General features: G+C 42.9%; 1 protein-coding gene across 5 annotated transcripts in view; it reads left to right on the top strand.

Moving 5' to 3' along the window:
* Window positions 1-14,401, top strand: part of gria3a (glutamate receptor, ionotropic, AMPA 3a) — a 95,659-nt gene that overhangs the window by 52,406 nt on the left and 28,852 nt on the right. For 4 of the 5 annotated variants that reach the window (XR_007450519.1, XM_049591140.1, XM_049591138.1 and 1 more), the window contains exons 5-9: window positions 9,243-9,296; window positions 9,552-9,713; window positions 10,065-10,232; window positions 10,813-10,917; window positions 13,269-13,376. Coding sequence is in view for 4 of the 5 variants with exons in the window: in XM_049591140.1 (XP_049447097.1) it covers window positions 9,243-9,296; window positions 9,552-9,713; window positions 10,065-10,232; window positions 10,813-10,917; window positions 13,269-13,376 (597 nt within the window). In the remaining variant the exon portion in view is untranslated. Of the gene's footprint in view, window positions 1-9,242; window positions 9,297-9,551; window positions 9,714-10,064; window positions 10,233-10,812; window positions 10,918-13,268; window positions 13,393-14,401 lie in introns of all 5 variants that reach the window. The other variant, XM_049591142.1, reaches the window with a different exon arrangement.

Here is a 14,401-nt window from a genome sequence, read left to right on the forward strand (position 1 = left end):
TGCTTCGTCCTTCTTTATGCGCTCATGGTCAGAGCTGGAGGACACATCACACAGGCAAGGCTTCTGCTGCCACAGCTCCACAAGGCTTCCCTCTCTGCTGAAATCACGCACATTTCTTTTAGCATGTTTTGCGTCCATGGTGAGCTGCTATCCGTGTGTTTATTTGGGTTTAGCGCCAGTGTCATTTCATGCTGCATTTCTATTGGATGGTTTGTAAACGAAGGTTGTAACGCCAGTCACAGTGAGATGATCATCCCAGATCTCTGGCACTGTCAGAATTTTATCCCAGGCTGTGTTTGATCGCAAGACCGTGACGACAGCCATCCTTGAACGTTGAATGTCATGTTCCTTTCTCATCAGTCATCTTTTGTCTGTGACAGCCCAGAACGCACAGTGTACACCAGGCTCAAGGGATCAACAAAGTCAGTTGTCGAATTGTCCTTCATGGACCTTAACAGCTGTACAAAATGCCGTGACACTCCATGCAATGCTTTTTGAGACATTTTACTGAAAATTAAAAGCTTGAATCTTTTGGTGGCTTCAAGAAAAAGTCAAGAGATCACCAAAGTCATGGCAGTTTATCCCCTGAGAACCATGAATGTCTGTACAAAATGTAAATCTATCCAGTAATGGGTGCGATATTTCAGTCTGGACCAAAGTCGTGGACTGAAAGACCAACACTGGCATTTCTATCGCCACACTGTTAGCATGGCTAAAAGTGTTAAGTAGATAATATCCATGACCTCAGACTTTGATAGTTGATAGAGAGTACATTTACCATACTGTGGCTGCAGAATCTAATACTGAGTCAGAACAGAGACAGAACAGTTTTGGCACAATATTTGCTCATTACAATGCGGTTTAAATATTGCTCAGAATGTGTTTTTCGAAAATTTGAGTTATATCTTAAAAAGTGTTTGAAGCTAACAAGTGCAGTCTGGGCCACTATTTGTTAGTATGTATTTTTACATCTCCACTGACCAGTGGATACTTGGTCAAGACCCCTCGAGAGCATGTTCAGTTCATGGCGTCAGAAGGACTAGGCTTACTGATGAATGTACTCAACTCAACTCAACTTTATTTATAGAGCACTTTAAAAACAACCACAGCTGAAACAAAGTGCTGTACAAAAATATAAACATAAAACAAACAATAAAAACAATTAAAAAAAACAATAAAACAGTGCACGTGCAGCCAGTGGACGGAGGCCAGAATGGGCGTAATGTGTTCCCTCTTACGTGCTCCAGTTAAGAGCCCAGCAGCGGCGACAAGTTAGACTAATTTTAGTTGGCCCAAGGTCGAGTTAAATGTGTCAAGGCACCATTTTAGGTGATAGTATACATGCCACTATCCTATATAAGTTGTGTCTCTCTGTTCACAATCATCACATAGCTTCTGCATGTAGCCATGTTGATCCGAGCTCGTAATTAAACGTGCATTTAGAAAGAACTCTGTGTTCGGCCTCATCCTTGAATTCTCCAGCTCACCACAGAAACACCTACTCTCACTACAAACACTTTAAAGCAATGTGATTTGCTGATGTGGACTTTTTTGTTTGTATTTCATGTTGTACCTGCATGACATGATACACATGCGCATGACGCACTTTAGCCTACTTTTGTGCAGACTACAGAGGGCGGGAATAAGTGTAGTCATTCAGTGGAGGCAATGTGCAATAAAAGTTAGCAATAAATCAATAAAAGAAGAGAATGTTGCAAACAATGCAGTTTTAAAAATACTTGAAGTTTAAAGAAGCTAATTGCAACATTTGGTGCTAATGGTGCAAACAGTGCTAACAATGGTGACATGACGAGGAACATGACAGTCGCTCTGATAAGTCGACCTCAGGCTTTACTGAAATAATAGATAACACTGACATTAGGGAGCAAATATGCAGTATATTATATTATCAGGAAAGGACACTCTCTGTTCACTTATCCTTTGCATTGTCCTTCTTTCCTTTCTTTTCCACGCTGCCCTTGATAGTTTGCCATATATGAAACCTCACCTCGAACTACGGATAAAAATGTGACAGAACAGCATGCACTATAACGCCCTGCAAGAACACAAAAACAACAACAGGACAGCTGTGTGCTGAGCCCTTCTTTTCCTTTTTCTGAACTTCCATTATAAACAAAGAAAACATGGCTTCTAAATAAAGAGAAAAACTGGACTGTGATAGAGGAAGTTTTTGTAGAGTATTCTTTGTAGCGCGGGCATCCAAAGGAGACCCCAGAGAAGTCTGAGTTAAAACCAACCCAAAATGAAAAACAACATCAAACACGCGCAAGCAGGAGAGTTGGCAAGTGCACAACTGCAACAAGGATAGTAAGGACATTACAACTTCATACACATTTTTTATTTTGTTGAAATTGGCATACAATAAGAAGACTGTGTGAACTTCAGAGGTGTGTAGCTGATGGCTGCTGAAAGCAGAGAGCCGCTTAAACCCTCAGACTGCACACGGTCCCGGGAACAAGACTGGCAATGAAAGCACTTGTATTGCACCAAATTCATTCAATAAAGAATGAAGGTAATGTTTTTACACGAAGTAACATTTTAAATATTAATACCTGCGGCTAAAAAGGCTAGAAAACAGCAAGGACATTCAGTATTTAGAAGTAGAAGTTTAATAATGAGGCGCAGCTATTTTTAAAGATTCAGCTTTGTGGTGAGGTCCAGTGAACAATAGGGGATTTGAAGTAATGCTTAACTGATACACAGCCATGTCCTTCCTCTGCTGTGTTTTCTTTCTTCAATGTGCTTCTTTGACAGCAAAATCCCTCCTCACATTATGCCCTGTTTCGAGTAGCGTAACAATAATTAGTTGACTGGTGGAAAGGGACAGTCATCAACCTTAGGATGCCCGTTCCAGTTCTGAAGAAGGCAGATGACAAATCACTGTAACAAAGAGAAGCCTCCATCAGTGGGAAGAGAGTCAAATCCTCTTGAAGGCACTTGGGCAGACATCCAGCTCTGCGCAGGACTGTGGCTCCAGTCTGCTTAATTAGAGTCGATTCCCACAGGAATATTTAGGCTGATCGTCCTGCAGCTCGGCCCAGCTCGGGCTTGCTTCAAACGGCACAGACAGACCTGCGAGTCCAGACAGGCGGGCAGGAGGAGCCCTGAGGATGGACAAATAAAGATAATTGAGACCTGAGACAACTGCTCTGTCTGTCTGTCCCTCCTCCTGGCTCCTCCACAGCGTGAGGAGACGGCTCCATATTTCTGATTATATCGTCCACAGAGAGGTGAATACTGATGTAAAGATGTAACAGGAGTGTGTGTGCTGGGTTTATTTGTATTGCACTGGTGGGGGCTGGAAGATGATGTGCTGTGTTTTATTTTTAATTGCAGCGTTAAGGACTCAGTCCTGGTACAAAGATTGGACAACAACTTTGGATTTGGGCTCTACAGTTGGGAACAGTTTGATATTTTGCTGGGACAAAATTGAAACCACACTCAAATCTGTCTGTTGATTATTAAGCTACAGCCAGTAGCTCGTTTGCTTAGCTTAGCACAAAGACTTTTAAAGGTGCCTTTTGGAGTTTTGTGTGTCCTTGAGGGTTACAAGTGCTACTAGTGGTGAAAAACTCCACAGGGTACCTTTAAGATGAAAATATAACAGTTGTCCTTTCCTTATTCATAAGGACACGTCATATTTTGGGCCCACTGATTATCATAAAAACCAGCTAAATTGTGGTAGCTGTTTATGATTCAGCCCTCTGGGTTGGATTTATCACAGATCCATTTCAGACTGTCACCAGATGAGCACATTAACTGTTGAAAAAGGATGACAGGACATGGCACTGAGACTATCCTTTCCTTTCAATGAGCATTAAAAATGTAGGAGCCAGTCAGTACAATCAGTGCTGCAGGTTCCCTCTCGCTTACAGGCCGCGGGTCTTCTTTTCCCCCGAGCTGTTTGAAGAAGCTGTTTTGTGAGAAATGGATTTTGACAGAGAGGAAGATACGACTCCTGTGACAATAAAAGTGTGGTTCTCTCAGTGACGGCTGTGCCTGACCTCAGGTTCCCCGTGGTTTCATATACTCACAAAAAGCGATTATCCCAGGGGACCATGAAACTGGAGCATGAGGATCCTAAAAATATTTGTTATGCCCAGATGCTTCTTTTTTCCCAGAACAGCACTGCCAACAGAGGGATGGAGCAAATGCCACAGCAAACCAAATGAAATAATCCCTAACAAGAACATGTGTAGGCTACTGCTCATGTTGTGACAGAAAAATTGCTCTAGGTGTGTAGCTGGTTTGTGTTTTGGAAGTCATAATCATATTTTTCTGACTTAGTTTATTTTCAGAGGGTTTACTGAACAGAATGATGCATATGCCTCAGCTAAGATATTTCAAGAACTTGCTCAACCAGTCAGTTGTGATTGGTTGTTCATTAATTTTCCATAAGCACTGTTAGGGGTCGCGGGAGGGCTGGAGCCTATCCCAGCTGACACTGGGCGAGAGGCGGGTTACACCCTGGACAGGTCGCCAGACTGTCACAGGGCTGACACATAGAGACTCTCTTACACAGACGCCGATGACATCAGCACACTGGCTGACTCTGGCGTCTGTGGACATTCCCATAGGAAAGTTGTAATAGAACTAGCGCTGGCTCCCAGCAGCAGTGATGTGATTGGATCCAAATCTGTGTACTTCCGTACTTCCGCGACCAACGGCTGATTAGCTTTGCCTTACACCCACCTATCAATCAATCAATCAATCAATCTTTATTTATAGCACTTTTCATACATAAAAATGCAACTCAAAGTGCTTCACAAGATAGAAAAACAATGAAAAACCCGCCCCTCCCACCCCCACATATAACACACACACACACACACACACACACAGAGCACTCTCTAACTGTCAGTATAGTAACATGGCAGGGCACTGAGGCACCAGGTGAGGAAAAACCACCTATAGGGAGTTCATCCACACCAAGAAGCGCCACAGCGGACGGCCACAGGGAGCACTCCAACCCAGACAGACCGGGGTAGACTCAGTCCTCCGGGGCCAAGGGATCTCCAGGACGGCGTCCCCACGGGCAGACTGGAGCTAAAAACTAAAAGACTAAAAGACAATGGGATAAAAACAGCATAAGATAGAATAATGATAAAATGCATAAAAAATTAAAGATTTAGAAAATTTAAACATTTAAAAAAGTTAAAAATTAAAAATAATTTTGCATAAGGATTTAAAAGTAGATCATTACGAAAATTAGACATGAAAACATAAATAAAATTAAATAAATAAATAAAATAAAAGATAATAAAAGAAGGCGGCACGGTGGTGTGGTGGTTAGCACTCTCGCCTCACAGCAAGAGGGTTGCTGGTTCGATCCCGGGCGTGGGAGCCCTTCTGTGCAGAGTTTGCATGTTCTCCCCGTGTCAGCGTGGGTTCTCTCCGGGCACTCCGGCTTCCTCCCACAGTCCAAAGACATGCAGATTGGGGACTAGGTTAATTGATAACTCTAAATTGTCCGTAGGTGTGAATGTGAGTGTGAATGGTTGTCTGTCTCTATGTGTCAGCCCTGCGATAGTCTGGCGACCTGTCCAGGGTGAACCCTGCCTCTCGCCCGATGTCAGCTGGGATAGGCTCCAGCCCCCCTGCGACCCTCAAGAGGATGAAACGGTTAGAAGATGAATGAATGGATAATAAAAGAAGAGTAGAAGAAATCAGTTAAAAGCCAAACTAAAAGGTGAGTCTTGAGCCTCCTTTTAAAAACATCAACAGTCTCTGCAGTCCTGATGCTCTCTGGCAGGCTGTTCCATAAGTGAGGGCCATAATGGCTGAATGCAGCCTCCCCGTGGGTTTGAGTTCTCACTTTTGGGACGATTTAAAGGCCGGTGCCGGAGGACCTCAGGATCCGCGAGGGTTGATATGATAAAAGCAGGTCAGATAAATAAGATGTCCCAAGACCGTTAAGACATTTAAAAACTATAAAAGAACCTTAAAATCCATCCTGAAACACACGGGGAGCCAATGCAGTGATTTTAAAATTGGTGTAATGTGCGCCCGCCCTCTGGTCTTTGTCAGCATTCATGTGGCTGAGTTTTGAAGTAGTTGTAGATTGGAGATGGTCTTTTTGGGAAGACCAGAGAGCAGGGCATTACAATAGTCTAAACGACAAGAGATAAAAGCATGCATCAGCATTCATATTTCTATTTTTGGTACTATATTGTATCTTACTGATTATTTTAAAGGCAATTTTAAATCTTTGTCTTTTTGTTTTACTGAATATTTAGGTGAGGTAACTTATAACCCTTTAAGGAGTTTTTCATCTCACCTGCACAATCTGTTTTTTAAAACCAATTGTTTTAATACTGTGCAAATAAATAATACGAAATATGAAATCAGCACCTCTGTGTTAGCCTACACCAGAATTGCTGTTCCCCGAATTGTTGTCCGTAGTACACCAGAAAAGGAAGTGTTCAGTGCATCGCAAGAAGAGATTAAAATGGATATGATTTCATTTGATTCAGCTATATTGCAGAGCTGCAACGTCTCTGTTACATGTAACACACGTGCCGCACCTATGGCAACGCCGTCACGTGGTCTGCATTTCCCCGCCTATTTCTATTACAAAACGAAAGACGAATGTCCCCAGACTCCCATTCCGAAGTAAGGAAGGCTGGTCACGCCAGACTACCAATTAACCTGCATGTCTTTGGACTGTGGGAGGAAGCCCACTGAGGGGCTCCTCCAACACGGGGTTTGAGCCCCCCATCTCGGGATTGAACCAGGAACTCTCTCGCAGTGAGGCGACGATATTAACCACTGCACCACAGCGCCGCATATTGATTCATTAATTCATTTTAAAAAATTTAATTGGCAAAAAGCACACACCCACACACACACACACACACACACACACACACACACACACACACATATACACGTATACACATACTGCCCTCACCAACTACAACCACTAATGAATTAAGTAACAATAAAATAAGAAACCAAAGTATATCAGTATGCAGTTCCTTAACTCTCCATATCAACATTTTGAACATGCAACAGCATAATCACTGGTGTGCCAACCCTAGATTTTCAGTGGTTTCATCTGGCTACCTCTTTTGAAACCACTGTCTCTAAGGAACTTAATCATTTCACTCTGGTTTAATCATTAGCTGTTGTCATTATGGACACTTTAGTTAGTTTAGTTTAGTTTGGTGTTGGCTCATTGATAGATTGTGTAAATACAAACAAGATCAAACAAATACCACCTCTCATATCATCCCTTTTTCTGATTTACCAACCATATCCTGACTTTAGAATACTTGTCAGTCTCCGTGCTCGCTGCCGACCAGATGACTACCAATGCAGCTGTCAGGGGATTTTCCTTTTTTTTCTTCATGCAAGTCAAAACATTTTCAGGTTGTCTTGAAAAGAAATATTTGACACAAAAGCCAGGTGGTAAATCTATCAAAGAGATGTGCATGGAAGTATATGAAATGACGAAGAGGCAATATGAACATTTGGCAGTGGCGCCCCCAGACATTTTTCATAGGAGTAGACAGATGGGGCAAGTGAAAGTCTAAAATACATTCGCTTACATCACAGCTTTACATTAATTCTTCAATTTCAGAGTAAAGAACTTGAGATCTTTGAATCATGGCTGCAGAAGCTCGTAGCATTTAACACCAAGCTGTGGTTTAATAAACCAGGGAACATGCCGTGTGTTTATGAACTTTCTTGGCATTCATTATAACTTCTACCCCTCCAGTAGAAAGCCAAAAAAATACAGAAACACTCCCACATTATTATTTGTGTCCGTGTGCCTCCTAGCTACAGTAAGCAATAAATGTTTACAGTTGCTTATTTTCTAACAGCTAAACGGGGTTTCAGTCAGAAACAGCAGTTGAGGTGTCAGTTTTGGATGCTCATATAGAAGTGTGAAGTCTTGTGCTTTCTGCCTGAGTGTGCTGGTGACAAACAGGAGTTGCAGCCAGTCACTCCAGGCGCTGCAGCTTCATTAAGTGCTCACTGTGTTGCTGCACTCCTACAAATGAAAAGCTTTTCAAGACAATTTGGGAGACAATAAGCAGAAAAGCTTCCAGGATTTTTCTGCTTATGAGGAAAACGCAGGATGTGGGGGGGCCTTTGAGAGTCAGCGGTGAGAGGTGCAAAATGTCGAACACAATGAAATCATTTTTGCATTTCAGAGGAGGGTAATTGGATTTATTGTAGAAATTTGTGAGAGTGTATAAGCCGGTCGGAAGGCCGACCTTGGAGCATCAAGGACATTCCCTCTCTGGAGACAATTACGAGACATTAAGGCGGGGGTAAGCAGAGGAGTTTGAAGTGCACAGGTGTGAGGCTGCATGCACTGAATAAGAAACTGGACAGATATTACATCACTGTACGCCAGGCTGAAATGAAAAATATGGAAATAGCACTAGAAATATACCACAGGGATGCATGTCCTTGTTTCAGTGCTGTTGTAAAAATCTCTCATCTGTATTCAAGTCCTCTATAAAATCTCTCCAACATGATATCACTATCACTCTGGACATTTAACATTTAGCTGATTTCAGTGCCTGAGTACACTTATATCAAAACTGTGGGGGAGTGTAGAAAGTGAAAAGACAGGGAGGAAAAAAAGCATCTATCCACCCCCACAGTATCTTTTTGAAGCTTCGTACTCTGCGATGGAGAATCAGAATTGAGAGAGAGAGAGAGAGAGAGAGAGAGAGAGAGAGAGAGGGAGAGGGAGGCTTGGCTGGTGGATAAGTTTAAAAGAAATCAACGAGTGCAGCTTTCTCTGTGTCTGCTCGCTCAGACAGGTGCTGTACAACGTTTTGGGTTTAATTAAGTCTAGTGTGCGACTGAGACGGGCGGAGCAGGAAGAGGCAGACTGTAGAGCACAGGCAGCTGCAGGGAGAGGGAGAGGGAGAGGGAGAGAGAGGGAGGGAGGTTTGCCGGAGTCTTGACCTTATTTTACATGTTGAAGTTAATGGAAAGGAACAAGTGCTGTCATCACAGTTTCTCCCCTCTCTGTGTGCGTCTCGTACAAACACACACAAATGTACAAATGTGCTCACTCGCTCCATCTCGCCTTTGCAAATGCCTCTCTAAAATGTCTTTTCTCCCCTTTTCTTTCTACCAACCACTCTGTGTTGTGAAATTAAAGGTCTTTGTCATTTCTGAATCTCAGCCCTCCAAATGTTCTCAGTGTTATGAGATGTGAATGTGACTCACTGTGTGTCTCCTCCTGCGACTTGTAGGTGGTGACCTCGGGAAAAAACAGCAGAGGATACCATTATATCCTCGCCAACCTGGTGAGCGCTCACAACATGAAACAATCCAACGAAGCCCAGAACAACACTGCTCAGCGTGATGCAATGCAGTGCAAAGAAACGCAACACTCTCTGTAGTGTAGTCAAACATCTCAATGTGTAGTTACGATAGACTAACAATTGGTTGCAGTAATTAAACAGAACTATAGGCTAATGATGGGCACGCTAAAGCAGTTCTTTCTTTGCTGCTAATGATCCCTCGTTCCACTAGCAGCCACTTGTGCTCTTTGCTCTCAGGGTTTTTCCAACATGAGCCTGGACAGAGTCTTTTCTGGTGGAGCCAACATCACAGGCTTCCAGATCATCAACCCAGACAGCTCCATCGTCCAGCAGTTCCTCCAGCGCTGGGAGCGCCTGGATGAAAGAGAATTTCCAGAAGCCAAAAACACTCCACTGAAGGTCAGTGAGGCAAAGCCGCCGATGCTACATTTTATTCTTCAAAGACACTTTTTCTCTCCCTCTCTTCCTCCAAGTTTTAAGGTACTAACTCTGCTGAGTCTTTCACTGAGACGTTGCTTAAATAACTTGTCACCTGCTCGCCCTTGAACAGAAGCGTCTCACATACTCGCGCAATTTTTCATGTCAATCATAATGTGATGCTTTGATTCTTTTTTTACTTGTTACATCAGTAGCGCTGCTCTCTGTGTATACCGAGTGCTGCTGCAGAGATGATAACCTTGCTTTGATAGCAGTGCAGTCTGCATGATGTCAGTGGTGCGTCACTGGGGTTTCTTGTGGCCTTTGTTTCAGTACACATCAGCGCTGACCCACGATGCCATCCTCGTGATCGCGGAGGCCTTCCGGTACCTTCGGCGCCAGCGAGTGGATGTGTCTCGCAGGGGGAGTGCGGGCGACTGCCTGGCCAACCCCGCTGTGCCCTGGAGCCAAGGCATCGACATAGAGAGAGCCCTCAAAATGGTAAGACCAAGGGCGTCCACTGTCTCTGTAAACAGCTCTGCTTTTTACTGTGCAGTTTAATCTTTAGCTTTGTATCGCTCTTCACTCTACTTTGCTTCAAAAGCAACAGTAATTGATTTTATCCTTATGGTACAACAGCTGAAACACTTTACAATTCCAGCACCATATTTGATCCACACAGCATGTTAAACCAAAGTTATTTTTAAACATCACCTGTTTTCATCTCTTTGCCTCAGCAAACAGTGAAAGCAGTGTTTCCTTTGCCCCAAAAAAACTAACTTCCACCAGTTTTGTACAATGTTCAGACTTGTCACCCCTCTACATTGATCTGATTGGTCCAACACCAAACCTCACAGTCACTCCAAATTTGCATGCCACACCACTTGCCTCACCAATATGCTGAGAGTATAAAAACTATTGCAATGCTATTGGAAATATGTATTTAATAGACGGCACACCTGGGAAATGAAAAAGCACTGGAGAGAACGTTTGACGGCATATATAGTTTGTTTTCATGTGGAATTTGCTCACTTAATGCATGTAAGGAGCGTGTTAGCATTCTTTTCTGGTTGCCTCACAGGTCCAAGTACAAGGTATGACAGGAAACATCCAGTTTGACACATTTGGCCGGCGGTCTAATTACACAATTGATGTGTACGAGATGAAGCCGGTAGGCCCCAGGAAGGTAAGTGAGCACACAGCCTCGGAAACATCTGTCAAAACTGAATTAATGTGTAATAGCATATGATATAGATGTTAGCGCTACATGTTTTAAATCAGCGGAAATAGAAACAGACTTAAAGCAGCTCAGTGAAAGGGGTTTTACTTCCTCGTGGCATGTTGGCAGTACACAAGTTGTAGGGTTGGTTCTGATTTGGACAGACGCTGCCAGTACCCAGTCTTGCAAAGCCAGCCCAAATCATGTGAGCGCACATCCCCTCCGAGATTCTAATCTGGAAAACATCCACCGAGAATCAGTCGAGCCCTGCAGATGGAAGCTAAACCAATCTACAAACCTTTGGGGAGCGGCAGTGTAGATGATGACATGGCTCAAAACTCAGAAACATCACCAGTAGCTATTAAAACTGCATGTTGTAGCTACAGAATGAGGCTTTACTGCTACTGCAGGGCCTCACAGTGCTTCAGAAACAGATTAAAGTTGATAATTTAAAAGACATTGGGTATTTCTGAAAGAGCTGCCATGTGCCTCCAGATTTAAAATTTGATGCTGAAAACACTTACAGCCCAGCGAGTGGTGCATCTGTCCAGTCTGGTGTCTGAAGGCTTCATGCTGATGCCTGAATGAACTGTCAATCACTTAACATTACATCAAGCAAACACCTTTGGAGTTTAGACAGACAACAAGCAAAATGTCATTTGTGGGCTCGCTTTGCAAGATTATAATCAGCTAATATTTTGTGTATTATGACATATATGTGTTTATTGAAATGTGACTTTTTGAAGTTCAGTTTAGTTTTCAGCGATTTCCTCAAGGACAGGAAACACCATGACAGTAAAACACTTCACTATAATGAAGCTGCTAGGTGGGTTAGCAGCTCTTGTGGCAGCTTGGATCCCACTAGCAGCTGATATGAAGCTACGTGTTTACTTTAGAGATCTGATCTCTGAGGACAACTGAGGAACTCCGTATCCAAAATATTTTTGGTAATGTAGCCAATAAAAACATTTTATGTGAGGCTATATTTGAATACATATCAGCCGCAGACATGGATGCAAAAGAGCTGCAGCACACGTGAGCGTTCAGTGTGTCCGTTTTATCTACAAGCATGGACACACGTCTTGTTCTGCACCCTGGCTTGCTAAATGAGCCAACAAACAAACCTGGGAGAAGTGCACTCACTCAGAAAAGCCATTTAGCTATTTAGCACGACAGCTGTAAGACGTGTCAATGCCTGTTAGTTTAGATGTTAAGTGATTTGGTCCTTTTCTTCAATACCACTAACAAAACACTGTCTGTCCCTGATTAGCTTGTAAGCTCGACGTACTAAAACGAGTCAGCTCACAAACACATGCATCGACCTGCCTCCTCAGAGGCTCGGAAGCTAAAAGGTCATTTCTATTATGTCCCACAAGTTTTTCCTCCTTTTAATAATGAGAACTATTGATAAACAAATTGGAAACCACTTTGACAATGATATTTGGCAGCAAAAAGGAATAACTTTCTAATTTCAATTGAACTTTTACCATGGCATATCTCAAGATAATACACCCACATGCTCCCCTGGTGCTCTGCTGTAATTGGGCAGGCCAGAGGCAAAGACAATGTTGAGCAGTCTCTGAAAACAAACACACTCAGACTGACAACGCCGTGGCTTGGCTAGCTCCCCGACCCTGAACTTTGACAAGGTCCTCACAAAAGCTGGCACCAGAAAGGAGATGGCCCCATACTGTCCACACAGTTCAGCTCACAAGGCAACACACATCACGGCGGCCTGCACATCCAAACTATCTGCAGACAATCTGCAGTGACAACAGAGTGAGTATTGTGCATCATAGCTACCAGAAGTGGGAGGCGTCGACTTCTTCTTGGCTGAATACATCAGAGTGTAACCGAAATAAACACAATGCCGCCACTGGAATCATCTCAGGTCCAGTAGACACGGGCCAGTGTTTGTTTTTGTGTTAGATTATACTGTGTGTGCTATGTGTAGTATTAATAGAACAGTAGAGCAACCTACTGCACTGGCTAGATAAGGCACATTTAGACTATTAGGTTTATATTAATTTTACCAGTCTTCGAGTGCTCTATTGGTGCTGCTTTCTTGTTATGTAAGAGCGCATTTGCTGAGCCAGGAATAGATTACGCCTACTCTGCTGAAGTGTAGCCCAGGTGAAGTGAGAAGCACCACTACAAGCTTTTTATAAAATCCTACATCAGGCAACACTAGGCCTGTCTCCTGCTTTACAGATAGAGCCGACCAACTCACATGTACTTGGAGGCTCTACTGTAAAAAAACAAAAAAACAATGTCTTTCTGTTTCCTTTAATAAATGTGAACCTTTGTGTCGTTTTCAGATCGGCTACTGGAATGAGTACGAAAAATTTGTATATATAATGGATCAGCAGGTCACCAACGAGTCCTCTTCTGTGGAAAACCGAACAATTGTGGTCACTACTATTATGGTACACTCTCAAGCAGGTTTTAAGTGTTTCACCTTAAGATTTCTGCCACTCAAGGTCAAGGTGTCCATTGTTGCAATCTGTCCTGGGAGGGTAGAATTATTTTATTTTGAGTTGCTTTCCATCCACTCACTACATGTTGAAACAGTCGATTCACAAAGAGTGTTTCAACTGTATCCGTGTGGGTGCCAAAGCATTTTGGTTTTTTTATATTACGGTGGGCTGTTGTAGTAGTGACGTCACAATAACGGCTTTGGTAATGATAACTATAAAGATAGACACCATCGTATTCACATTCAGTGCATACGTAAGTAAACATGTTTCCCTCTCATTAAGTAAACCGTCAGTGGCACCGGGATGAATCAGCTGTGTCTCGCTGGAGACATGAAATGATCTGCACACAAGGAGGACATAAACAACCGAAGGCTGCAACCTCTGGCTGTTTATGTCTATGCTCAAATTTACTTTGGCACTGAATTGTAATGTATCTATCACAGGTCTCTCGAAAACCAGTGCTCCCAGTATACCAGGCTCAGGGTTAGGCACAGTGCTAGTGAGACTAGTCACAGACAGTTACCACAGGTCAGTAATCATCAGCCATTTTTAAATGTAAGATAAGGTGCGCCTTATCTTACATTTAAAACCACGGCCTCTCGTTCCTTCTGACTTTGTCTATTATGTTTTCATCTTAGACAAATTCAGAATGTAATAGTCATGCATTCTCATTTCAGTGTGTAGTAACTCATTATCTCCATGACCAGGCAGGAAGTACAACAGTGAGGAGGTGAGTGAGGAAGGGAGAACAGAAGAGTAGTCCCATTGCATTGTTTTCTCACTGCCAGGCATGTCTTTGATTTGAATAAAACAACTGTTATTTAAGATACATCACAGTCACGTCATTAACGTCATGTTGTTTTTCTTGCATCCCATAACTTTAAAGTAAAACGCCATGTTTAATGAAAGGCCATCCTGCTATTACAGGGTGCGACTCTTTCATTTTGTTTTGTTGTAACATTGTACATGACTGC

Source organism: Epinephelus fuscoguttatus, linkage group LG12 (genome assembly GCF_011397635.1).
Source record: "Epinephelus fuscoguttatus linkage group LG12, E.fuscoguttatus.final_Chr_v1".
Lineage (NCBI taxonomy): Eukaryota > Metazoa > Chordata > Actinopteri > Perciformes > Serranidae > Epinephelus > Epinephelus fuscoguttatus.